Source organism: Enhydra lutris, unplaced genomic scaffold (genome assembly GCF_002288905.1).
Source record: "Enhydra lutris kenyoni isolate GAN:26980312 unplaced genomic scaffold, ASM228890v2 scaffoldscaffold40, whole genome shotgun sequence".
Classification (NCBI taxonomy): Eukaryota; Metazoa; Chordata; class Mammalia; order Carnivora; family Mustelidae; genus Enhydra; species Enhydra lutris.
In genome coordinates this window covers 3582847-3609667 of record NW_019154124.1, presented here as the reverse complement: position 1 = coordinate 3609667, position 26821 = coordinate 3582847, and the positions used below count along the sequence as shown (strand labels likewise).

The 26821-nt window shown below is 48.2% G+C and overlaps 1 protein-coding gene across 6 annotated transcripts in view; it reads right to left on the bottom strand.

Annotated features, from left to right (window-relative positions):
- Positions 1-26459, bottom strand: part of LOC111155334 (ataxin 7 like 1) — a 237836-nt gene extending 211377 nt beyond the window's left edge. For 5 of the 6 annotated variants that reach the window (XM_022515484.1, XM_022515485.1, XM_022515487.1 and 2 more), the window contains exons 1-2: positions 26279-26459; positions 25695-25763 (exon numbers count right to left, since the gene is read on the bottom strand). In XM_022515484.1, coding sequence (XP_022371192.1) covers positions 25695-25763; positions 26279-26459 — 250 coding nt within the window. The remainder of the gene's footprint in view (positions 1-25694; positions 25764-26278) is intronic. The other variant, XM_022515486.1, reaches the window with a different exon arrangement.
- Positions 26460-26821: the final 362 nt, after the last annotated feature.

The window sequence follows — 26821 nt, the reverse complement described above, 5'->3', positions numbered from 1 at the left end:
CTTCTCCCTCTCTCCCTTGCTCATGCTCTATCTCTTGCTGTCTCTCTCTCAAATACATAAATAAAATCTTAAAAAAAAATACTATGAAGCTACAGTAATCAAGACAGTGTGCTAGTGGCATAAGGACAGACATACATTTCAATGAGACAGAATTGACAGCCCAGAAATAAGCCCTTATATTGATGGTCCACTGATTTTCTTTCTTTTTTAAAAAAAGATTTTATTTATTTATTTGAGAGAGAGTGAGAAAGCATGAGCAGGAGGGTGGGGAGGGGCAGACTTCCCGCTGAGCAGGGAGCCCGACGTGGGACTTGATCTCAGGACCCTGGGGTCATGACCTGAGCCAAAGGCAGGTGCTTAACCGACTGAGCCACCCTGGCGCCCCTAGTCTATTGATTTTCAATAGAAGTTCCGAGATAGTTCAAAGGGACAAAGAACAATCTTTTCAACAAATTGTGCTGGGACAACAGGATAATCACATAAAAAAAGAATGAATTTGGGCCCCTACTTCACACCATATGCAAAAACACCTTGGAATAGATCAGGGATCACAATGTAGGAGCTAAAACTATAAAACTCTTCGAAGAAAACACAGAAGTAAATCTCTGTGACCTGAGATAAGACTGTGGTTCCTTAGATGTGATACCAAAAGCACAAGCAACAAGAGAAATTACTGATAAACAGGACATGATAAAAACTAAAAGCTACTGTGCTTCAAAGGACACCATTAAGAAAGTAAAAAGACAACTCACGGAATGGGAAAAAATATTTGCAAATCCTACCTCTGATAAGGGTCTTATATCCAGAATATATAAAGAACTCTCACAACATAGTAAAAAAAAAAAATAAACCTAATTAAAAACCAGGCAAAGAATTTTCAAAACATTTCTCCAAAAAAAGATGGTCATACGTGCCAATAAACACATGTGCCACATTAAAAGATGCTCAAAATTATTAGTCATCAGGGAAATGCAAATCAAAACCACAATGCGATAGCTTCACACCCACTAGGGTGGCTATAATCAAAAAGATGGACAATAACAAGTGTTGGCAATGATGAGGAGAAATTGGAAGCCTCAGACACTGCTGGTGGGAAGATACAATGATGCAGCTGCTTTGGAAAACAGTTTGGCAGTTCCTCAAAAAATTAAGCATGGAGATACCATTATAATTCAGCAATTCCACTCCTAGATATATACACAAGAGAGCTGAAAAAAAATTCCATCCACTCAAAAACTTGTACACAAATATTCATAACAATGCAATTCACAACCGCCCAAAGGTGGAAACAACCCAAATGTCAACTGATGAATGGATAAACAGAATGTGGTACATTCATACAATGGAATACTATTCTGCCATAAAAGGAATGAAGTCCTGATTCATGCTACATGAATGAACCTTAAAAACATTATGTTAAGTGAAGGGGGCCAGACACAAGAGGCCACATATTGTATGATTTCATTTATATGTAATGGGTAGAAAAGGCAAATCCTATTCTAGAAAGCAGATTAGTGGCTGCCAAGGACTGGGAGAGGAGGGAAAGTGAGTGACTGCTAATAGATATGAAGTTTCTTTTGGGGGTTATTAAAACGTTCTGGAATTAGATAGTTGTGTTGTTCGCACACTTTTGTGAATATGCCAAGAACATAGAATGATATACTTTAAAGGAGTGGATTTAATGGCATAGGAATTAAATTTCAATAAAGCCACTATAAAACATGCACATCCACACACGTGAATCACGGGCTTGGCCAAGGGTCCCAGGGAGGGAACTATAATGGGAGGCGTGTTCACTGCAAGGGCATCTTTGGAGATCAGTTATGCCGTGTTCTCCAACTTGCTACTTTCTCTGTGGAGATTGCTGATGAAAATCTGACTTGTAAGACTATGATTAACGCTGAGAGTGAGAGTCAGCTTGGTAGAGTGGAGAGCACGTGGACAGTAGAGATGGGCAGATCCAAGTTCAAATCCTGACTCTGCCACTTGCTAGCTGTGTGAGCTCAGGTGAGATGCTTCATTCTTCTCTGCCCCACTTTTCTCAGCTCTTTACAGGGTCATAGGATTAAAAGGCTAATACATGTAAAGTGCCTGGTAAATAACAATTGTTCAGTAAATGGTAGCTCTTACTCTTAGTCCCGTCTTGTCAGCATAAGTAACATTGTGTGGCCCTTGCCAGCGTTCAGTAACACCTACCACACGGCTTGGAAATTATCTGGAATTTCTATTTTCCTAGCTACTTTCATCTTTCAGGCTAGATCAAAGAGTCAGAGTTTTTGAGCTACAAGATTTTCTAAAAATCACGTGATCCCCATATAAATACAATGGTAAATTAGCTTTAATATATAGGGAGCTTTTGCAAATCAGTGAGAAAAAGATTAAGAGACCAATAGGAAACTAAGCAAAAACCATGAAAAAAGCAACTCACACAAAACATACGCAAGTGGATAATAAACACATACAAAATGGTCACCCTCATTAGTAATCAGGAGAGGGCTCATTAAAGGAAGGAAACATTTAAACTTATTAAATCACCAAATATTTGAAAATCTTCAGTGAGATATTGGCCAAAGTTCAGGAAACATTCTCATATACTCCTAACAGGGGTATTATTGGGTAAAATATTTCTAGAGGACAATTTAACAATGACATCAAAAGCCTCAAAAATATCATACCCCTGGACTCAGCAGTCCTCTTCAAAAAATATACCTATGGAAATAATCATGAACATGTACAAAAATTTAGCTACAAGGATATTCATTCATTCACTTACTTATTTATCTTGAAAGAGAGCGAGGCAGAGATTAAGTGTGCTTGTGCAGGGGTGGGGTGGGATGGGCTGGTAAGGGGGAGAAGCAGAGGGAGAGAGAGAAAAGAGAGAATCCCAAGCTGTCTTCCCGCTGAGTGTGGCGCCCAATGTGGAGCCCAATCTCACCACCCTGAGATCACGACATGAGCCAAATCAAGAGTCGGACGCTTAACTGACTGAGCCACCTGGGGGCCCCTAGGATATTCATTTATTAATTGCAATACTTTTAGTAATGAAGCACTGAAAACAACCGATATAGCCAGTGACAGGGAACTGGTTAAATAAATTATGGAACACATATGCAATGGACTAGCGAATAACTTGAAAAGTTGCTCGCCACAATCCAAACAAGACAAGACTACCTCATTTTTGTAAATTGTTACCTAGAAATAACCAGAGCCAGCATAGGTTAATTCTACATGACAGGATGAGGCTAACTTTTCTTTTTGTCTTTTGTTGATATGTATTTTCCACAGTGATCATGCATCACCTCTGTATTAATGAAAAAATATTTTTTTAAAATACCTTGACTCACGGAGGCCCAGAGCCTCCAGGAAGGCCTGCTCAGCACGCTGCTTCAGCTCGCTTAATATCCACTCTCCCACCTCCAAGCCCCTTCTTCCTCCAGCCGAGTGCCATCTCCCAGGGCCGGGGCACTGCTCTCTGCTCCTGTCTGGGTCCTCCCCCCGCACTATCACCCCAGGGCAATCACAAAGTCTCTCAGCACCTCCATCCTGCCATCTGCAAGCCCTTCAAGGTAATGCCTACCTCACCGACCATCCCTAGGACCCAGCACTCCGACCCAGCACCCCTAGGACCCAGCACTCCCAGGACACATGCTCCACAGAAGTTGGCTGACGCCATTATTATGAGTCATCTGTTCAGTCTCGACAGGGCTGGGAGAAGTCCTTCTGCTTCAAGGTGCCAGAAGCTCCCTGGGCCACACTGAGAGTCTCCAGACACCTGTCCCCACATGGCCATATGCAGGTGGGAGCAGAAGGGCCCCACAGGGAGAAGGAAGCTTAATCAGACACCTTCTGAGCCGCCCGAGAGTTGCCGTAAGTTTTTTAAGGGCAAGAGGGCAAAGCTGGGTGTCCCCCCAAATGTCCACCGAGGTATCGAAACACCAGTGCTAGGAGCCCACTGGGAGGTGTGCTGCTCTGTGGGTCCAGCAAGCAGCCTTTTCTCACTGGGGGGCAGCGAACTGTGGTTTCCACCCCTTCCCAGGTATGGGCTCGTTTGCTTGGTTTTATGACCCCCTTCTCCTCTTCAAAGTGCCGCGTGTGGATTTTCCTCCTAAGCGAAGTTAACTCAAGCGACGTCTGCCTGAGGATGTTCAGGCCCTAAGATGACTTTGAGCCTATTACACTCTGGGGTCACTTCCTTGACCTTCCCGCCCCCCGCGTCCCAACTAAACTCACAGGGAGGTCAAACCTGGGCACTCCTCCTCCCTATACAATCCTTGAAACAGAGTCACCCTGAAGGTGGAGGTTAATTCACATGAATGTCGCAGTGTGGGGCTCTACCAGAGCTTTCGGTGTTTCTTAAACTTTCATGCTTTAATCTTTAAAATTCATGTAAATTTTGCTTGAGACTCTATTTTTGCCCCACTGTATTTCCTTAATTCTGAGCTGTATTCCCCACCCCCTTCCAAACACACTGTAACATCTTTAAAATCCAAATGGATTCTTAGAATCAATAGTGGCTATAGTTTAATGGCAGGTTTTTTTCCCCTATGAAATACAATATAAAAAAAAAAAACATCATTTCCCCTAGAAATGCTGGCAAAGAACTGGAAGATGCCGGCTCCCTGCTGGGGGTCCCCCCATTTATGGGCCATCTCTAGCTGAAGTTTCCTTTTGAGCTGTTAAGTCTAGCAGCATCTAGAACACAGCCCTGGCCAAGGCACCGTGTCTCACTGTGAACAACGCTCCTTGGGCGCCCCTTCCGGGGACACTCCGCGGCATTGAAAAGGAAAGAACTAGTGAGCATTTATGATGGGCTGGGCCTTGTGCTAAGTGCCATTATGTCCCCTTCACTTCCTCTTCCCAACAACCCGATGAGGCTCTTTTACAGACGGGAAAAATGAAGTTGGGCGGCATGATGTGACTCCCAGGACGGAAAGAGGCTGGGCTCTGACCCTGACAGGCAGGCACGGAACCGGCACAGACGTCTGCTCTCAAACATCCCAGTCCCCTCTCTGTTCATACAACAGGGGTCCAGAACCCCTGGGGTTTGTTTCAAAAGCAACCCTCATTTGCCTGCAGGGGGGTGAGCTCCCTGGCCTCTCCTCCTGGCTCTGCAGGCCCTGGGCATGCCCTCACTGGGAGCCCAGATCAAGTGGGAGCTCAGAGAATGAGAGTTGGTGCCAAAGGAGGCAGAAGGCCCGTCTCCGCCCCCAGAACACCTCACTTCAGATCTTACTCCGGCCTGTGGCCCCCTTCCTTCTAAACCCATTCTTCACCTGGAACTTCCACACTCACCTTCCCACAACACTTCCTGCCCTTTGCTCTCAAATTCTGGCCTGTTTTTCGCTCCTCCTGTAATTTATGCACACATAGAGGTTAACCTGGACTTCTCAGACCCGTCCCCTCTGGCGGACAGTAACGGCTGCCATCTCCTTGTGAGGTAGCCCTCCTTGTGACTGTGACTGTGGTTGGAATTAGCAAGCGGAGGCCCAGAGCAGTGAGGCCGCGTGCCCAGAGTCACACAGCCTGCAGGCAGCAGGGCCTAGATGTTAGGTTAAGATCTGACTGCAAAGCCCAAGTTCCTCCGTCTCCACCAACAGGCTCCACTACAGGCAACCAGACACAGACATAAGACTCGGGCGGCTTATACCGCGTTGCCCATCTCTGGAGCTCTGTGTCTTTAGGGCAAGCCTGACTGCAATCATGTCAGCAGAGCTAGCTTTTTAACGTGGCTCCACTGCCAAGGCTCCTCCCCAGCTCTCTACCCCAGCCCAGGCAGGACTCTTCCTCAAAGGAGATTTCAAAGTGTCATGAAACCCTAACTCCGAAATCCACCCTTAAGCCAAGGCCCACACCTCCCTGCTGGCTTGGATCCCCCGTCTGTGCAGCTCGCACCGTGGTTATACTGGGCACACATGTGTCTCCCCCAGGAGCTATGAATTTCCTTAAGCATCTCTTTTTTTGAAAGGGGGTTGGGAGGGCCATACCTTTGAGGATCTCAGGAAAGCCATAAAACCGCTGCCCAGAAAAAGTGTGCGCACACAAATCAGGCCCTCCAAAAGTCTTCACGCAATGGGAGGGTTTTACATATCACAAGCCCGGCGTCACTGCTCTGTGTCCCTCCTATGCCAGGCAGAGGGCTCTGTTCAGGTGGTGCTAAATAATTTCATTAAGAAGGGGACGCCTGGGTGGCTCGGTCAGTTGAGTGTCTGCCTTCGGCTCATGTCATGATCCCAAGGTCCTAAGATCGAGTCTAGCATTGGGCTCCCTGCTCAGCGGGGAGCCTGCTTCTCCCTCTTCCTCTGCCCCTCCCCCTCTGCTTATGCTCTGTCTCTCACTTTCTCTCTCTCCAATAAATAAATAAAATCTCTCAAAAAATTTTTTAAAAAGTATAAAATGAATAATAATTTTATGAAGGAAAAATGCCACCACTTTTTTCTCCTCCTCCTCCTGCCATCATCTGTGGTCAGAAAGAATGCAGCCATTCACTTTATGACACTTTCTGTGAGGTACTTTCCCTGTTTCTCCCTCCTGAGGTCTCTGTACCATCCATCTTCCCTCGTCCTCTGTGAAGTTCCACCACCATCTTGTTCCAGGCCCGGAGCCTTCCAGCCTGGTCTCTAGCCTCATGCCACCCACACCCTGTCCCCACAGGCCTGCCTGCTCTGGTCTGAATGTCTGAGTCCCCCTGACTGCACATGTTGAATCCTAACACCCGGTGGGATGGTGTTAGGAGGTGGGGCCTAGGAGAGCTGATCCGGTCATGAGCCATGAGCCCTCAGGAATGGATGGCATTACGGCTCTCATATCAAAAAGAGGACCCCCCCCCACCAAAGCTCCCTCACCCCTTCTGCCATGTGGGGACACGATGAGAAGTCTATGACCCAGGAAGGATTCTCACCAGAATTCGACCATGCTGGTGCCCTGATCTTGGACTTCTGGCCTTCAGAACTGTGGGAAACAAGTTTGTTGTTTACAAGCCAACCAGACTGGAGTATTTCATGACAGAACCCAAGTGCACTCGGACATGGCCCCATACCCCTCCTCCTTCTGATGGATTTTGCTGGCTCTGTGCACTGGGAGCTTATGGCCCTACTCTCTCACAGAGGATGTGCAGCAGACCTTGTCCCTGTAACTGCCCATGGTGGCCTGGATTTCTGGCAGCGGGAGACCCAGGAATCCTCATGTAGGTAATCTAGCCCTCTGCCCCAGCCTCAGCCCAGCAAGGCCTCCCCTCGCCCCAGACACAAAAGCACCGCGTGAATGCCGGCCTGTCAGTTTTCAGTCTCAGGGGCTCCTCTGGGTAGCAAAGCGTCCCTGTGCCAATTAGGAAAAGGTGCCCACTCTGGGTGGATGCATCCAGAAGGACACACAATTCCTCTGGCCCAGGGCTGGTGCCTGGAAGGGGCCTTCTTGCGCACCTATTCCTGGCAGCTTTGACAGAGAGCCGCACCTGAACTGAGTAACGTTGGAAGGGCTGACGAGTCATCCCGGACAAACTGATTCCTCCATCTGACTCCATCCCATACCCGGGTCCACAGCAGTACAATTCACAACGGCCGAAGGGGGCACACAGCTCAAGTGTCCATCCGTGGGAAAAATGCATAAACAAAATGCAGTAGACACACACCACGGAATATTACCCATCCGTGAAAAGGAAGGAAATTCTGATACATGCCACAATATGGAAGAACTTGGAGCACATTATGCTATAGGAAATAAGCCAGTCACAAAAGGACGAATGTTGCATGCTTCCATTTGTCTGAGGCCCCTGGATTAGGTAAATTCATGGAGGCAGAGTAGAGGTTACCAGGGCCGAGGGGAGGGAGGGATGGGGAGCTACTGCTTAACGGGTGCTGAGTTTCTGTTTGGGCTGATGGGAAACTTCTGGAGATGGCTGGTGGTGACAGATGCACAGCGCTGTGCTTGTGCTCGATGCGGCCGAATCAGTTACAGTAGTAAATACTATGTATATTTTTAAAAAAGTTTAACAATTAAATCTGCTTTTATTGTGGCTTCAAAAAAAAAAAAAAGGAAACAGCCCACCTGCCTTTACCTCACTTTGAAAAGATAGGAGGATCTAGTCCACTTTCCCAAAGAGCCAGCCACAACCAGAACACGACCTCAGTACCTAACTCCCAGGTGCTCCCATCTCCACAGGAGCTTAACTAACACCCTTGGACACGCAGCCATCTGAGACCCCGCTGGATGAACGGTGTGACATAAAGGGCTACACGCTGTCCTTCCTGCTGGTCCTTTCCACCCACAGGCCCCATCCCCACTGGCAGCTGGTTTTTTCGGGAAGGCCTCGGCCGCCAGGCCCGTTCTGGGTAGGCCTGAACTGCCATCCTGTTATAAATCCTTCCCACAAAGCACTGGAGACTGGTGCTCGCACTGTGCCAAGAAGTCTTTCTCTGACCATCTGTAATCCATTCAGAGGCAACTGGCAGGAAATGGCAGCAAGGAAAACCCCAGCGCCACGCAACTGGTGGGACCACCTCTCCTTGCGCTCCTGGCCGGCAACAGGAAGTCGGCCCTTCTCGGGACACGGAACATCTGTGGGGGTTCTGGAAGCTGCCGGGTGGCTGTTAGGGGGCTCCACGGGCCCGAGACAGATGCTCACAAAATCTGGTAAGGAACGCATGCTGCACTGAGTTTTTAAATCAGCTCGGAAGGAAACTCATTTGAAAAACCAAAACAAACCCAGACCCTAAGAGGGAAGGAAAAAAATTGTATGAAAACTAACCTCAAAAATGCTTTCTTCTGATTTCTAGGTTCAATTAGACCACAATTTCAAGTAGTTCAAATCCGCTCGCTGTGGCTCCCCCTCCAATCTGGCATTGTCAGCTGCTTCTTCCTATTAGTGACGGTCTCACTTTTTGGCACTAAAAACAGAGGCCCTCAACGCACTGCAGTGGTGAGCTGGGTCCAGCATGGACGCGTGCAAGAGCCCATTGTTAAATTTTCAGGAATATGGTGAGCCAGTTGTTAAATTATTAAAAATTCTATGAGCTTACAGTTCAATGTGTTATATATCTTAAAAAGAATACTCAAAGTTGATCAGTTCCTATTTATTTTGCTGCCTTTTACTATTATCTATGCTTTTCAGCACGGGCTGACTCTTTTTTCTAGAAGGGGCCAGGGATATTTTAGGTTTTCAGTGTCTTGTCTCAGTCACTCCACTCTGCCATTAAAGGCAAAAGGGACTAGGACAATATGTAAATGAATGAGCATGGCTGCATTCCAATAAAACTTTATTTACAAAAACAGGTGGCAGGCTCAATTTCAGTGATGGGCCATAGGTTGTGAACCGATGCTCTTAAAGTTATTTACACCTGTTGTATCTGTGTGGTGGAAATCCCATATCACAGCGTTTGGATGCGTATCTCTTCCCAACTGAGTTCAGTGATAGCATGCTAGCTTATCGTATGGTGATGGGAATTTACACCATGGAAATTACCAAATGCTACAAATCAGGCATTATTATTATTATTATTATTATTTTGGTGATTAAATTTGAGAAAGCAACGGAGAAAATTATTCAAAAGTATACCATGTCTATAGCTATATTGTGAACAGCACCAAAAAATGAGGACATGTTCTCTCAGTACTTGAAAACTATTCTCCAAGTCAGCAAGGAAGTCACCAACGATCGAGTGAAGTTCCAACACACGTCTTTGTTCTTTCACTTTCATCTTACCCACTGATTTACATGAAAATATCAACCAACATACTTATGTCGGAGCTATACTTGTTTGTCAAGTTCGATTTCAGGTTGGCTGGATCCCAGAGTTTGGCAAAAATCAACGAAAGCATTCTGTTAGAATCAATGGACTATATGAAATTTACAAGAGAGTATCAACTATTTTATTATTTGTAAACTGTATGCGAAGCAGCCTCTCATGGGTAAAATGTATCCTACACATATGTATCCATACCCATTTATTCAGTGGGCAAGTTGTTAAAACATTTAATAGCAGGACACGGATTGTGATGGGGAAGAACTGACAGATGAACCAGGCAGCAAGAAATAAGGGGAGTGTGTGTGTGTGTGTGTGTGTGTGTGTGTGTGTGTGTGAGAGAGAGAGACAGAGAGAGACAGAGAGAGAAAGAGAGAGAGAACAACCCTCCCCCAGCACACTGAATGGGAAAAGCAAAACACACAAACCTGACCAAACCAAAAAGGAGCATGCTTCCTGAAAATTCTACATCCTAAGAAGCTGAACTGTGCTGGATAATGGAGGAAGTATACACGTGGAGTAGATGATGAGCTATTTCTCCTCAATGCCAAGGGCAGGCCCAGGGCTCTCCATGACTCCTTTTCCTAAAAGTGACTTTCTGGGGAACTCACAGCCCTCTCCAGGGCTCTCCTTGTGTCGGTCTGTCCCCACACAGTGCCCAATGTCCAAATCCTATCCCTGATGAAGCATTCATTCATTCATTCATTCATCCTTCAAACATTAACTTGCCTCCTATGGCATGCCTTTACCAGGGTCCAGATAGAACCACAAACCAAAGAGCCCCTGCAGGTCAAAGGCTGTGCGGACAGCAGACTGGAATTTTCCTTCCTGGAGTCCCTGGGCACTCAGGCCACTTTTCACCCTCTAGGTGGTCAGTGTCTCCAGCCCCCTGCGTGGCAGGTTCCTGAGTTCCTGGGAGGCAGGGCCCAGGGCTTTTCCACCATTGCATCCTGTGCAGAGCCCAGCCCAGTGCCTGGGCATTTGGTCACTTCCTAGTGAATCAGTGGTCCGCAACGCACTACTCTAACTTCATAGCTCATCCCTCATCCTGGTGTACAGTTTAACTGGAGCAGGTTGCCAGACCCAGGTGAAATGCTGGGCTCCAGCTGAAAGGTGGCAGAAAGATTATTTTAGGTGTAGTTATCTCTTTCCTTCTCCAAATTAAAGAAGAAAAGGTCCAAATTAAAGGAGAAGAGGGTCACTTGAGTGTGTGGGGTAATGTTGCTCAAAGTTTGTAAACTCATGCTCTACCAACCAAGATGGGGTCACACTTGACTTCTGAGTTTTGCACTACAAAGCTCACCCTCTCTAGATTTCCTATTGATTATGGGTTTTCTCACTACACATACATCCTATTGAAATGCTGGTGTGCCCAGTCCTTGGCCTTGTTCCTCTTTGCCTTAAATCACAGGGGTTCAACTCCTTACTCTGGAAATTGGTAATTAGAGGGAAAGACTGTATTTTGCCTTTTTAGGGAGAATTGAAAATTTCACCCCTGCTGATGAGAAACAGGTCTCCTTTATAGGTGAATGTCAGCCAATCGATGTAGATAAAATGACAGAATTTGAAAATGATCGTTCTACAACCCCCCTAAGAAGTAAGTGATCCAAGCAAGGATTATCGACCAATGCCAAGCCAATTCCATGAAATTTCTTATTGGGGAACTGGGCATTCACTTGGTGCCAAAGCAGCACCCACAGAACCACATGCCGGTTGCAGAAGGAAAACGGCTTTGCCAGGGAGAGAGGTGGGCACCCCCTTACCGTGTGACCAATGCCTAATAATGGGGTGCCCTGACATGGCGAGATGCTTAATGAGGCACTCAGAATCACTCAGAATTCTTGCCAAAATGCAGAGCCTAACTTGGAGACGTTAGCTCTAAAACTTCAACTATGAGGGAAAAACAAGGCCTAGAAAAACAAGATACAAGACACCATGAGCAGAATGTGAAGCATTTTAAATGGCAATGTTTTATAGATGACACACAAAAATATATACATAAACATCCATACATATATACACACACATATGGGGGGCACTATTCTAGATTAAAACTGATTAAAGAGACATAACAGCCAAATGTAATGCAAGAACCTTGATAGAATCTGGCTATATACATTAAAAAAAAAAAAGCAGCTAAGAAGAGAGTAGCTATAAAAGTTTTTGGGAGGATAACAGGGGAAGGATGAACATGAACTGGATATTAGATGCTACTGGGGATTAACATTAGTTTTCTAAATGCGATGCTGGTGTTATGATGATGTAGGAAAATGCCTTTGTTTTTAGGGGACGCAGGACACAGTACTTACAGGTGAGGTGCCATGCTGTCTGCGACATACTTCCAAATGTTCAGCAAAAGCACACATGCATATTTATACTAAAATAAGGCTCTGAGAACTTAAGTGAGTAGTGGACCAAGGTTACGCAACCAAGATGTGTCAAAATGATAAATATTTTGAGGTGAAGTGTCATGCTGTCTACAACTTACTTCCAAATGCTACCAAAATTTCTATCTTTATAGGAAAGCACAGAAGAAATGTGCACTAATTTTTCACTCTAAGTGGAGCTTAGATGAAGGACTACTGTATTATCGTTTCGGCTTTTTTTGTACACGTGAAAATTTCAGTATCAGTATAAGATGGAGGGGCACAGAAAGGAGGATGCCGGGTGGGGGTTACATCAGATCTGAACTGGGAAACTTTTGGCTGTGCAGGGGCCTAAATTACAGCACTTTTCCACTGAACTTATACTGCTGGCAGAGGGACTCACAGGGGACCCCTAAGTTGAGCCGGGCCTTTTTGCATTCTTGCTCCAAATATCCACCAAAACAGAAACTTCAGGAGTCCTGCCAATGCTTAGACTCTCAATAACTTTGAAAATATCAGGCGATAAATCAAGGAAACTCATAAGTCATCTCCAGACGGCATTTAAAAAGGAAGATGTAAGTGTGGAATTGTTTAAAGGACGTAGTTTCAGTTTCCTAAGACGACGACAGTTCTGGAGATGGGCTGCATAACGCGAATGTACTTAACACTACTGAACTCCTTAAAAAGTAAGATGGTTAAATTCTTTGTTATTTGTATGTAGCCGCAGTTTAAAAAATAAAAAAAAAGAGGAAAGGAAGAAAAGAAATTAAAATACAGGTACATCAAGATGGGGACCTGAAAAACAAATTGGATGCGTAGCTGAAACGAAGTGCTCTGCTGGTTGAAAATACCTGAGGAAGGAAAAAGGGAAGGTACAGTCCCTCCTCCTCCATCAGGTCAATAGTGGAATGGTCTGGTAGACAGTGGAAAGGCCTTGAAGCGGGAAGACTCTAATGCTGAAGTACATGGTGGGTACAGCCCGCAGGGGTCTGGGCTGTGCAGCCTGAGAGGTCGGGGGAGGCTTCCTCAGAGAGAGGATGTGGCCCGGGGCCCTGCAGAATGAGAATCATTCACTTGTGGGGAAGGTTCTAGAAGCAGAGGACCCCACCGAGGCAGAGACTGGGACCAGGAAGAAGCAGGGCTTGTCTAAGGCGGTGAGGGGCAAACCACCTATGGCATTTGGAGGGGTGAGGCAGGCAGGACCTGGAATATAGCGTCAGCTTTGGTCGCTGGGTAAGTGATGAGAGGTTTTCATTTGAGGAACAACCTGATACAATGCGACTTTTCAGGAGATTAATTTTGAAGTGGTATGCAGGAAGATGGAGTCAGGGAGACCAATTAAGCAGCTATTATAAAAAATCTAGGTAGGCTATGAGGCAGACTAGCCTGGGGGTGGGGGTGGGGAGAGTGCGGAAAGAAATGGGGAGGCTCAGAGAATCCCTCTAGAGAGGAGAGAGGGAGGGTGGAGAGATGGGGGGGCTTTCTAAAGACAGTAGAGAAGGGAAGATACAGAGAAGGCTCTGCTCCTGCCTAGTGGCATCACGGGGTGCGGTTGGGACCCCCGTGGGGGTCTGTCCAATGCAGCGCACCGGAGGCGTGAGCTGTGCACTCCGCGGGGAAGAGGCCAGGACTGGAGGTGCACACGCCAGAGTCACCACACAGAGGGAACGTCTGCGGTGTGAGCAGGGAGCCGGGTTCGCCTGACACAGAACAAACTCTGGAGGGAGGAGCGGACAGGGCACAAGGAGCTGGCAGAAGAGGCATAAAAGTGGGTGTACCGAGACTTTGGAAAAGAAAGTATAATTTCTAAAACGCTCCAAGAAGGTCCACTATTTAATGAAATCTCCAATCATTCCATTGAAGGCTGGATTATTATCTGCTGCGCTTGCATGAAACTGAACGTATCTCTGTTTTCCACTGTCTTGCAGTTCAGTGTTTGGCCTGAGCCTCTGAAGGTGGCAGGACTCATGTGAGTTCCGTGTTCTCTTCCAGCCTTGCCCTGCTTCTCAGAGGACAGTGAGGAAGGCCACCACGGTCAAGGTGAAGGATGCAATGCAAGGAACAGAAGAAGCCTGGAGTTTGGGGACAGGGCTCCCAAGGCTGTCTGTCACGCGTGGGTGGGCCAAATGGAGTCAACCTTACCCACATGCGACTGGTTTCGCTTCCCCATGTTTGTCTTTCTTCCAAGCCAGCCTGGGGCAGATTCTGTTGCGTGTGGAAGGTGCTCCAACCCACATGCTCCCGGCCCCTGCCAGAGAGGTCAGGTCACCTGCCGGCAGACCAAGGGGTCTGGGGTCTGTCAAAGGCCACCTGAAACCCCACACTGAAGAGGTGACCAAGCAGGAGTGGGGACAATACTGAAGAGAAAACACATGTCAAGAGCTCTTATCTGTGAAACCACTGAGGGTGAGTGAGAGAGACAGAGACAGAGAGAAGCAGAGAGAGAAACACCAGCTCCTTAGGGACCAGCCAGGTCATCACGCACAAAAGCCCAAGTGCCCAGGTTAACGGAAAGTAGATGAACCCAAGTCCCAGAACCAGATGTCACCCCATGGCCCTGGCCCTGGCCTCCTATGAGAGAGGCATTCTGTGCCTTTCTCGGCTGCTCCAGTCCCCTTGGAGCTGGTGACAAGGAGGGTGTCAGTGTGGCTGCGGAAGCAAAGGTCTTTCACACCCACTTAGCGGGCGCGTCACCCATCAACAGGACACCTCTAAGGCGGAGGGTATTGAAAAGCTATCTTCTTTCCATCATCGGAAGGAGTGCACCCTTCATGAAAACGCTAACAACAGAGAACCTGAAAAGCGGCCTAGAAGATGTTCAAAAGGGAAAATGTTCAAAAGGGGGGAAAAAAGAGAGAAATCATCACTGTAGATAGATGCCCCTGGAGTTGCTTGGCAACCATCTTTGCTAACACCTTCTCCCAAAAAGGAACAGTTTGAGTCAGCTCCTGAGATTTCCCTGAGGCCAGGACTCCGACCACAGAGGCCCCAGAATGGGGGGAGGGGGGCTCTGAGATGGGAAAGCAGGTCACTGGGGGTGGGAGCGGGGGTGGGGCCCTCTCTGCAGGCTTCCCCCCATGAGGGAGGAAGGAAACTGTAACCAATTTGCTTAAGGACACGCCCTCTGTCACAGGGCTGGTCCTGGGGTGAGGCTAGGGAGGTGCCCAGGGTGCGATAGTTAAGGACTTACCTCCTCAAATATGGGTCCTGGGGGTCCCGCCTGCCTCACCTTTGTCCTAAATCTGCTCTGGGGCAATACTGGGACCCAGGGCTTAAGTATACAGACTCTGGAGTAAGCCTGCCTCTGGGTTCAAATCCCAGCTCTACTACTTCCCAGCTGTATCACCTTGGGTAAATCACTTAACCTCTCTGAGCCTCAGTTTCCAATCTTTAAAATGGGGCTGATAATAAGAATTGCCTCATGGGTGGTCATAAGGGTTAAGTGAAACAATGCACACTTAGCTCTGTGTCTGGCTCCTGGTCAATGCCCAATAAATGCAGCTAGGACTGTTATTTTTAAAGATATGCACGCAGTGACCCCTTAAACCAGCCCTGTGGAGTCACAATCTCTGGGAGTGGTCCTGTGTTTTTGTTCTTCAAAATCCCTTCCCAAAGGATTCTCAAGGTGGGCAGAGCCAAGAGTCATTTCTCAGAGACCATAAAGAGTGATTCAGAAAGTTAGGTGAATAGCAAAGCCCCCCCAAGAGCCTATTTAAAATCCACCTTCCTGTGCTCCACTCCCAGTGCTCCTGATTCAGTACACCACAGGCTGGGTTGCTCAGGACCTAGAGATTTCAATGCACGGTTCCCAGAACGACCACACTCCAAAAAACCGAAACTGGTAATCACTCATAAAAACTAATAGCACAGGGACACCAGTCCAACTCCTTGTGACTTGATTCCTGGCATCCTCAAAGAACCCCAGTAAACCCCTGTAAACCCCAGTAAACCCCAGGCACACCCCTGGAGCAGTAAGGACGCCAACTGACCCATGCAAGTGGCAGTTCCACCAAGGCCAAGGAGAGGACCCACATGCCTGGTAAAAGCAATGATCATGATGAGAGCTTACATTATTAAGCACCTGCTGTATGCCATAGAGTATCTCATTTGTTTTCACAACTAACCCAAGAACTTATCCCCATTCTGAAAAGGAGAAAACTGAAGCTCAGAGAAGTGTCCCACTCCACAGCTAGGAAGGAGCACAGGTGAGATTTAAAGAATCCTCTCTAAAACTTCCGGGTCTGCAGTGCCAATGCACTCCTATGCTAAAATACACAGGACATAAAATCTACCACTTGAACCATTTTTAAGCGTACAGTTCGGCGGCGTGAAGTATGTTCAAATGGGCTTGTAGCTGTCTCCACCATCCCTCTCCAGAACTTAGTCATCTCTCCCAACTGGAACTCTGTGCCCATGAAACACTAAGTCTCCCTTTCCCCACCCTCCCCCTGCCCCTGGCAGCCAGCACTCTACTACGTCTCTGTGAATTTAACTACTTTCGGAACCTCTGTAAGTGCAACATACAGTCTCGGCCCCTCTGTGCCCAAATACTCTTTTTTTTTTTTTTTTTTAAAGATTTTATTTATTTGAGAGAGAGAGAGAGTGTGTGCACGCACATATGCAGGGGGAAGGGCAGAGGGAGAGGGAGAAGCAGGCTTCCCGCTGAGCAGGGAGACCAAGCGGGGGCTCAATCCCAGGACCCTGGGCTCATGACATGAGTTGAAGGCAGACGCTTAACGACTGAGCCCCCCAGGCACCCCATGCCAATATACTCTTAGAAAGAGCCAGATTCTACTTTAGTCTGATAGGACCAAGCTGGGAACGTGTCTCAACCATCTTTATACCCTGGTTTGTGGCATGGGTTTGGGTGCCCTGTGTCCCCACGCCGGGTGTGCAGGTGCAGTCCCCCACTCCCGCCAGAGAACCCCATCTAGCTCCACGGAGTAGACATACCGACCACTCCTTCCGTCACGCAGTCACTTTCATCCTCCCCACTCTGGTGACCTAGTACCACTTTGTCCTGCTCTCGGGAGTACTTACTGGGCTTCCTTTTTTCTTTAAGTACCTGATCCTTTAAACTTGGCAAGTGGGATTGTGTTATGAACCGCAGGTACGAGGATAAAACATCTGCCTAAAAACAAAAGCGTTCTTCACAGTGGGACTCCAGCTTTGCTTAGAGGCAACTGGGCGAGCCAAGTGTAGCCCCTGAATACTAAGGCTCCTTGGGCTCAGCCCACTTGCAGGAAGGGATTTCCTAGCCTCCCCTCATTAGTTCAAGTGCCTCAGGGTCTCAAGCCAGGTCCATTTGGCTGAAGTGGCCAGTCTGAGCTCTGCCACAGGAGAGAGTGAGAGGATGCCAGCCAAACAGCATTGGCTGGAGCATGTCATCGCCACAACATTGCACCAGGAGTTTCAGGAGAGAGAGACGTGGAAGTCAGTCTTTGACATTCGGTTTCCACAATATGGAAAAAGGCCAACCTACTGGCTAACCATCTTCCTCTCCATTATGGCTACATTGGATTATTACATTCACAATTGGACTCCCAGGAATCAAGCCCCACAGACTCCCACTGTGAGGTGAGATCAGAGAGGGCACTCCCAAGAGCTGGATGTTTCCCCGACCCAGGGCTCTCTTCTCCTGAAAGGAGCCTGGGCACAAGGTGCCCTCTCCGTGTGGTGCTGTGCCAGCCTGGGGAAGGCCACTGCGGGCAGTGAGCAGTGCTTCTCCTACCCTCCTGTGCTGTCTGTCTTGCTCTCTGTGGCACAGGGGGCGCCTCAGCCACTGCCCCCCGCCACATTCTCAGATTCTCCCTGTGGTGTCTGATCCACAAATAGTTGTTAGCTGTTCTTGTGAGGAGGAGTGAGGTCAGGAACGACCTAAGTCACCATCGTGGGGACATCACTCCTACTGTGGTCACTAAATGACCCTAGCGTGCAGGTGTAAGGACTGGGCTACCTCAGCCCACGGGGTCCGTGGGTAAAGGGGATTTGACTAGGGCAGGGTCTTACTGTGTCTGCTATCACCTTAGGTCTACTTCTGAAGGATGTCAAGAGTGAAATGAAGTGTTGCGAAGGACAGGTTAGTCCAAAGGACAGAAACACACATACACAGAAGAGCGAGCAGGAATGGAATTGGCCTCACTCTTCTAAATTACTGTGGAAGCAGAGCCGGCCAACCCCTGATAACTACCGGCTGCAGTGAACATGGCCTTCCAGTTCTAAGTAATGCCACAGACCACTTGACACCCAGGTCAGAAGCCCTCAGGAATGAGACCTCCTCTGCCCACCTATCTCCTCATCTTGAACATGGGAATCCTGAAGCTAGCTGCTTTGCTCTCTGTCATGTGCATCCCCATTTCAGACAAATCCCGTGGGTAATCAAGCTGCACAGAAAGCCAGTTATATTTCCAGCCTGACTTTAAACATACTCCGAGATCCTTAATGCTTCACCATTATCGGAATTGGCGCCTTGGGGTCTCCTCTACCCACAGCAAGGGAGGGCTGGGCCACCCAGAATTAGAACCTGAATCTCACCACTGTCACCGTTTATGACAGAATGGAACTGAAGGCTTGGAGAAGCCATCCTGGATACCTTAGGAGGAGAGCTCCTGGAGGGAGCGAGTCCGCTCTCTTTAGCTCCTCCTAAATGCAACCCAGGGCCCAGGGATGTCACGGCTACATAGACACCTGCCAGGTGTTCACTGGGGTTGACCCCACCCCCACCCCGCCTGGGATGTAGGCCTAAGACAGAGGCAGGCAGGAACAGAATATTTCTGTGAAAATCTTAAGTCTACTTTCCTTTGTCTTCTTTTCCAGCATCCTCCTACAGCAGTGATTCTCTATCTGGGTCATTTTTACCACGCCCCAGTGGAACTTTGGCAATGTCTGGAGATGTCTTGGAGACAGGAGCCACTGGACTCTACTGGTAGAGGCCAGACATGCCACTAAGCAGCCTGCAATGCCCAGGATGGTCCCCCACCACAAAGAAGGAGTGCCACTGTTGGGAAACTTTGTTAGAACTCTCTGCTCTGCTGTCATCCCTCTAGGGACAGACTTCTTTGTTTCTAGAACATTCTATATTCTCTCACGTGTTGGGCCTTTGCACGTGTTGCTTCCTTTAACTCTGTCCTGGCCAGCCCTGCACATGGAGACTTCCATTTGTCCTCCAGATTTTGGCACACATAAAATGTCCCCAGAGGGAGGCCTTTACTGAGCCCCTAATATGAGGTCCCGCCAACATGCCGCTCAACGGCACCCCAATGTTCCCTTTCAGAACGCACACCGCAGTCACAACAACTTTGTGGCAGTGCCACGAGGCAGAGGCTGTGCTATTTCATGGCTGTCTCCCCAGGCCCAGCCCAGGGCTGACGCGCTGCAAGAGCTCGCTCGGTCTCCAACGCACGGCAGAGGCCAAGAATGCAGGAGGGGGTATTAAAAACTCAGCAAGACACTCAGAGGCTTTAGTGATCATCCTACCGCCCAGGCACCAAAAGGCGAAAGTGGCAGCTCCTCGTGGAAGGGCACGGACCACTCTGCAAGATGAGTGGTTACGGTGGGATACCAAGTGGCACCTCCAGGGGATGCCATCATCCACACTGGGGATCGGCGGGGGGCAGTGCAAGAAGGAAAAACCGTGTATGAATCTACTGGAAACCACGGGGAATGGCGGAAGGGGTGGGGGCAGGGAGAATTCCTTTCCACGGCACACTCTTTTGGATTTCATAACCTGTGTCCATTATTAAAGAAAATAAGCATTTGAATGGCTGGATCTGTATAAAAGTGGACATCTTCTAGAGATTAAAAAAAAAAATGGCTCGTGTAGAATGACATATGATGAGAGCCCAGCACAGCGAACCGTGCTTCGAAGCCAAATTCACATACAGTGTTTCAAAGTGTGCCCACCCTCGCTTCCTGTTTTGGAAGGAGCCAGAGCCACATTTTCTCCACATGAAGACCCAGGCACATGGAAATGCTTGTATGGATAAAGAGTCACTCATTTTAGAAGCTTTATGTTTTCCAAACTAGATGGCTTTGAAAACACGCATGCTCTCTCTCTCTCTCTCTCTCTCTCTGCTTTGCTGTCTTGGTCCTGGCATCCCCCTCCCTGCCCCACCAGTTGGAGGCAACTACAAAGCTTATTCATTCTCCAGGCCTTTCTCCTCCTTTCCAGCCTGCCTCCCTGCCACCTGGAGGCCACTCTGTCTCTCCTGTCCTTTCATCCCAAACGCTGGGCGAGACAAGAGAGACGATCATGAAACGTCAAAGCGAACAAATGTTGCTGCATGTTAGCCAAAGGGGAGACAGGTAGGGTTCATGGGCAAGGAAGGTGAAATTAATGCAAAAATGAGGTTTATCTGTGTAACCTGTGGACTTGGTGTCTTCCCATCTCCTATTAGCATAGATACAGAGTTGTCTGTGTAATGACAAAAGGAAGCTGCCTGAGGATTCCCATGAATCCCCACCACTTGTCGCTTGCTTCCCCGGCTTGGCTTCTAAGAACGCCTCACTCTTCCCCCAGTCAGCTGCCACCTTTGCCTCCAATTTGCTCCCATCCGACCACAACGGCAAGCCTCCTAAACCTGAGGTGAACACGTTCCCACGTTCCCGGCTTCCTCCTCCGTTCCAGCCCAACTCCGCCAGCACCTCAGGGGAGAGCAGCAAACTCTTACAGTCACGGCGAGACCTTACTTGCCCAGCACAGTTTCCAAATCAGACGCACTCCACAAGTTTACCTCCATCAAATCAGAACATCTGGGAACATTAAAACACAGACAAATGCCCAGAGAAACCAGCATCAACTTCCAAAAGACCCAAACAAGGATCTCTGGAGGGCTTCCTTGTCTCAGTGACAAGATAAAACAACTTATCGATCAATTTTTTGAATTATTCTTTACATCTCCCCAGTCCCCAGAGAGATGTCTGTAAACCCTCCTTAGCCGTAGGCCCGAAACTGCCTAAGTATATTTTCTAACTCCTGATAAAAGCTATAAATGACTACATATTAACTGCACTCCACGAAACACATGGATGTCATAGAAATCAGTTTTTTAAAAAAATCGCTAGCTTTATAAAATTATGATAACACGGTTTACTCTAAAAATGAAATTTCTGATACAGGATCTCTCTTCCCATTTGTCACTGGGTAGTTGAAAGTCCTAGTTAAGTACAATAATAAAGTGTTCTAGAACTGGTTTCATTAATAAATGATAATCATAACAACAGTTAAAGAATAGAGGCAAACATTATGTGCTTTCTGTTTGCTGGGTCCTTTTCTATTATCTCAGTCAGTGCTCACAACCCTGTTAGCACCTCCATTTTATACAGATCTAGGCACTCATGAGCCATTTACACACTGTTCCCGATTTACAAATTGACATCCTTAAAAAAAATTCAGGGGCGCCTGGGTGGCTAAGCTGGTTAAGCCTCTGTCTTCAGCCCGGGTCATGATCTCAGGATCCTGGGATCGAGCCCCACATCGGGCTCTCTGCTCAGCAAGGAGTGTGCTTTCTCCTCTCTCTCTCTGCCTGCCTCTCTGCCTACTTGTGATCTCTCCCTCTGTCAAATAAATAAATAAATTCTTTAAAAAAAAAAAAAGTTCAGGTGAGCCAATGAGAAACAAAGACCATCCTTCTAAATCACAGAGCTTTTTCCCAATTAGCTGGGGAAAAAAAGTCTTCAGATAAATCTATGAAGCTAGAGGGAGAAAATTATTTTAAAAGGTTAGCTAGATGAATGGCCTTCCTTGGAATTTTCTATCATGGATGAATTTCACATCTTTAGATTAGACTAAAAAGGTTTCTGGGACCCTTCTCCCCCTGCAGGAATGTCAGTGCCTCAATGGTCCAGGCTGACTGAGGTCCGCTTACTCTCTACTTCGGGAGGACACATGAGCCTGGGTTTTGAAACTCAGACCCTCAGTGTTCTCAGATGGCTAAAGGCCACACACTCTTCACAAACTATTTGCTTGTGTAGGAGATACAGTAATGTTTGCCACCAAGAGATTATAAAATGAGAAAACAGACCCAGTGTGTAGTAGTTAGCTGAGATATTTTTAAGGCGAGGGCTGTTGTTTCTTTAAAAAACAGCCTGGAGTGGTATGACTGGATCTCAAACAGAGGTACATTCTGTAGAGAGAGTCAGGGTCAGCCGTCTCAAAGGGACCCTGGGGGACGTGTCATCCCACTCCCTTACTTTACAAGTGAGAGGAGAGGCCTGGAGAAGGGAGCCGATGTTCCCAAGGTCATACAGGGGTACTTCAGGAAGCTGCCCCAGAGCCCTCTCTCCTGCTCTGTGGGCACTCCAGGCCGCTCTCGGCGTAACCCCCGGTCACCATATCCAAGCACGCAGTTCGCAACACCTTCTGAACCCAGGTGATAAGCTGGCAAGGTTTGAGGGTGTTTTGCCAAATTCCTCGTCTGTGATTTTTGCAAACTTTGGATGAAATAACAACATGAATGCGAAGAATTCACTACAGAAATTCCGAAGCATCCGGTTAATGTTTCCTACTGATACAGGTGGAGAACCGAAGCCATAAAATCTAAAAGGAAGAAGGAAGAACATTCCAATAACCAGGCTATCCCAGACGCCGGCAAGTCCTTCCTGGGTCTTCTGACGCTGTGGCCAAATACAGGCAGAAAGCAAAGTGTTTCTTCTTTCACGTTTCCAGCCTAACTTTCCTCCCTGAGCTTCATCTATAAAATATCCCATATCACAACAACGGTCACAGCGGCGTTATTCACTATAGCCGAAAGGCAGAAACAAGCCAAATGCCCATCACCAGATGATTGCCCAAGTAAACCGGGGTCTATAAACACCATGGAATACTATTTAGCCGTAAAAAGGAAAAAAAATTCTGACACCTGCTACAGTGTGGATAAATGATGAAAATGTCATGCTAACTGAAATAAGCCAGACACAAAGAGGCAAATACTGCATTTCAGAGAGAGAGAGAAAGAGAAGGGGGAGGAGAGAAAAAGAGGAGTGGGAGAGGGAGAGAGAGAGAATTTAAAATAGGCATCTTCCTAGAGGCAGAATGTAGCACAGAGGTTTCCTGGGCTGAGAGGAGGGGCAATGGGGAATTGCTGTATAAAGGCTGCAGGGTTCCCGGCTGGAATGATGAAAAAGTTCAGGAAACGTACAGAGATGATGGCTGTACAACATTGTAAATGCACCTAGCACCACTGAATTATACTATTTAAAATGGTTAAAATGGTAAATTTCACATTACAGTTCTTTCACCACAATTTAAAGTATATTCAACTATGGATCACAGCCCTTGATTTCTCACTTGGCGTTCCCCACCCATTCACTGCCATCAAAGCCCAAACTTCTTCTCAAGACCTACTTCCTCCCAACAGCGTCACGGCCAATCTGTACGCTTCCCACACATGGGTAAACAACGATCACACCTAGGTCACTTTGCGTCCTGGAGACCCATCCACAAACCCATATCCATCTGGAGGTCACCCATGTGGTGACTCTGACAAGAAGGCCCGTGGCAAGACTAATGCAACCAGTGTTTCTGGAGATCCCGGCAACCAAACATACCAATACAGAGTCCCAGCGTGACCTTTTGATTCTTCACCATGATGGCGGGGGTGGGGATGGGTCGTGATAGATATTGACTACTGTATCCTCCACCTCTGCAGACAACCGTATGCACACACCAGGGAGACCTTCGGGCACTGCTAAGCCAAGCTTGCTCCACCAGGCCCAGGAACAAAGAGATTTCAGCCCATGTGTGGCTATTTGGTGAACTCAGCAATCGCACGTTACACCGAACAGTGGGCGATCTTAATGCAAACTCATATAATTAGGAGCTAAATCTTTGTACCTTATAGGACAAAGGCTGTAATAAGCAGGATGTACCACTTGTGACTTCTGAGGAAAGGAGAGCTTTTCATTTTTCCTTAAAAGAATCTGTTTCCCAAGAGGCAAAGAGAATCTGTGAACAACAGGCTTTTGAGACAGATGCAGGAAGGAGGGGGCAGAATACGAGCTTTGGGTGGGTATGGTCAGAATCTGCCGCCCAGGCCTGAAAGGTACCAATCGGTGACACACCATGACCTTTACTCAACTTATTCAAAGGTTTTCACAACCTCATCTTCCTCTGTGGAAACCTTTTCATGGCCGGTGATCTGACAATGGAGTCCCATGAGCTCTTAAAGATCTCAAGAGTTTGTAAAGAAAACCAATTTCGAGAGATACGTTCCATTGCCAACACACATGGACGTTTAGCACCAATAAGCTGCCACTTGTAAGATTTCCACTTGACATCGTTCCCTCGTGCATCCTGGAGACACATGGCAGGGATCACACTAAGATATTTAGAAGAAACATCTTTAGAATAAGGTTTCGTTCCCGAAGTGATTAATTAGCAGGAACACTACGCTAGAGAACTGTCCTTGAATATTTTAACCTCCATGCTCTTTTTTCTAAGGTACAGATTCTCCTCTGGCTGGATGGTCAGGAAATCCCTGGGCCCAGAAACCCAGACCATCTCAGGTACTGATCCACAAAACGTTTCCAAGTAGGTTTTAACTGCCTTCCGGGGTGATATCCTGGTTTAGGAGGGAGACCATTCTTGGGAGTCTGACTGGCCTTTCCTCCATTCGTTCTGGATGAGCAATGCTCCCACGGCCTAGTGATGGCTGAACTCCTTCAACACTTCCCACCAACCTTTTCTGCCCCCTCATGCCTTCCTCCCACCCCAATTTGAGCCAGCCATGTTTACAAGACACTAGTGAGTAAATCGCAATTCAAATGAACCCATCCATTTGTTCAACAGAAAGTGGCCTCTGGAGTTGCTTCCACGTGAAGCCCAGAGGCCAGAGTTACATACAGCAGGCCTGCAAACGCAACCAGGATATGATTTATTTATGATGACCATGTGTGTTTGACGCCCAGTTCCAGCAGGCTGTGGCTTCCCTCCCCTGCCTCTGTCTGGGATGACCTCTATCTCCTCACTGTGTCCCCTTTTGGGGGCTGTATTTCCAGGCTAGGGAAACAGAGATGTGCAACCAGCTGGGGGTTGCACACACATACACCCCTAGCCCTCCCTGCCGCACAGCCATCTGTGACCAAACGCAAAGTGGGCCGAACGCAACTTGCTGCGAAGGTCTGCCATGTACAATGGTTTTCAGTGGAGAGTGGAGAAGTAGCTGCTGGAATGACCGGCCATGTGGGGCTCATTAAGCTGTTGTGTATTCGCCCACAAGGAAGGCTGGGATGCTGGTGAAGAGAGCCCCGCACCTCATTTCAGAGATTACGAACCCCACCGCCCCCCCACCCACCCACCATTTGGCAATGATGCTCCAAAGGTGATTGGCAGACACGCATCAGAGGGTCCAAACGGGGGACTCCAGCTTAAGTGCTGTAAACTTCTGCCTTCCACAGTCACCCCCCTTCCCCCCACCCCAGTTGTATTTATACTTTGAAAGAAGTTAACATGAAGCAGTAGTCACCTGGGCGTGCTCGATTTTTGACAAGCCTTAGTCACTCTGTACCCAGCAGAACAATTCACATTATAGTCGAAATCCTGTGAAGATTCTACCACACATGCTAACACTAAAATGCCAGTAGCTCCACTTACCTTCTTTATTAAGCCTCATAACCTCCCTGTTTTTTCCACCCTCTTTTCCAGCCTCTTCTAAATCTACATCTGCAGATGAAAAAGAAAAGGAGAAAAGAAAATGAGGGGGGAAAAAAGATCAAAAAGGGGGGAAAAGCCAAAGTCAAGGGGGGGGAGGGAGAGTGTTTATTTGCAAACAGATCGATATAAATACTGAACATGAAAATCTTTCAAAAATTGACAATGCAACATTTTCTCCCAAGTCCGGATTGCCATCTACCTGGCCCAGATAGGTACCAAAAAAACTATGCAAGCAGCAACAGAGTAGCCTTTTAAACAGATACACCGTGGGGCTGTGAAAGCCCACCCCGCGGGCTGCCACGGGGAGCCGGGCACAGACAGACAGCCAGCCAACCCTGGCAGCAGGGCCTCTCTCTGTGCATTGATGATCTGTCTCTGTGTGTATTTATTTAGAGAGAGAGGGAGAAGCATGGAGGACACCGGGGGCCACTCTCTCTCTCACACACACACTTTTTCCCAGTGGCTCTAGGTGAATGGAAAGGTTACAGGATAATAAAAGGAGGAGGAGGCGGTGGGGTTCTTACTGTCGGAGCAGTGTAATTTGGCGGCGTCGATCCAGGAGGACCAGGGTTTGCCCAGAAACGCCTCCGGACTGGGCACTTTGCGATCCAGTGTCGCCATTGCTCTTCCTTCTTGTTGCTTTTTCCCTGTTCCTTCGGCAGCAGCAGCCGAGAGACACGGGATTCGAGAACGCTCCGACGTCATCTTCGGAACGTTCCGACATTGAGTGCTCTGAAAGGGGGAGGGAGGGAGGGACGGGAGGAGGGCGCGGGGAGGTGGCGGAGGAGGGGAGAGGGAGAGAGAGGAGGAGGAGCCGGAGCCGGCGCTCGGCGCCCGGGGTCGGCTGGGCTCGCTGGGCGGTGCGCTGCCGCCAGAGGCAGCAGAGAGGCGCCCGCAACTCGCCGCGCGCCCGCCCGCCTGCCCGCCTGCGCGCCGGGGGAGGGGCCGCGCGCCGTGGGAGGGGCCGCGCGCCCCACCAGCGCCGCGTGCCGGGGCCGGGAGGCTGCGGCGAGCGCGCGCGTGGAGGTGCTGCGGCTCCGCCGCCTCCGCAGCTTCGTGCGCCCGGC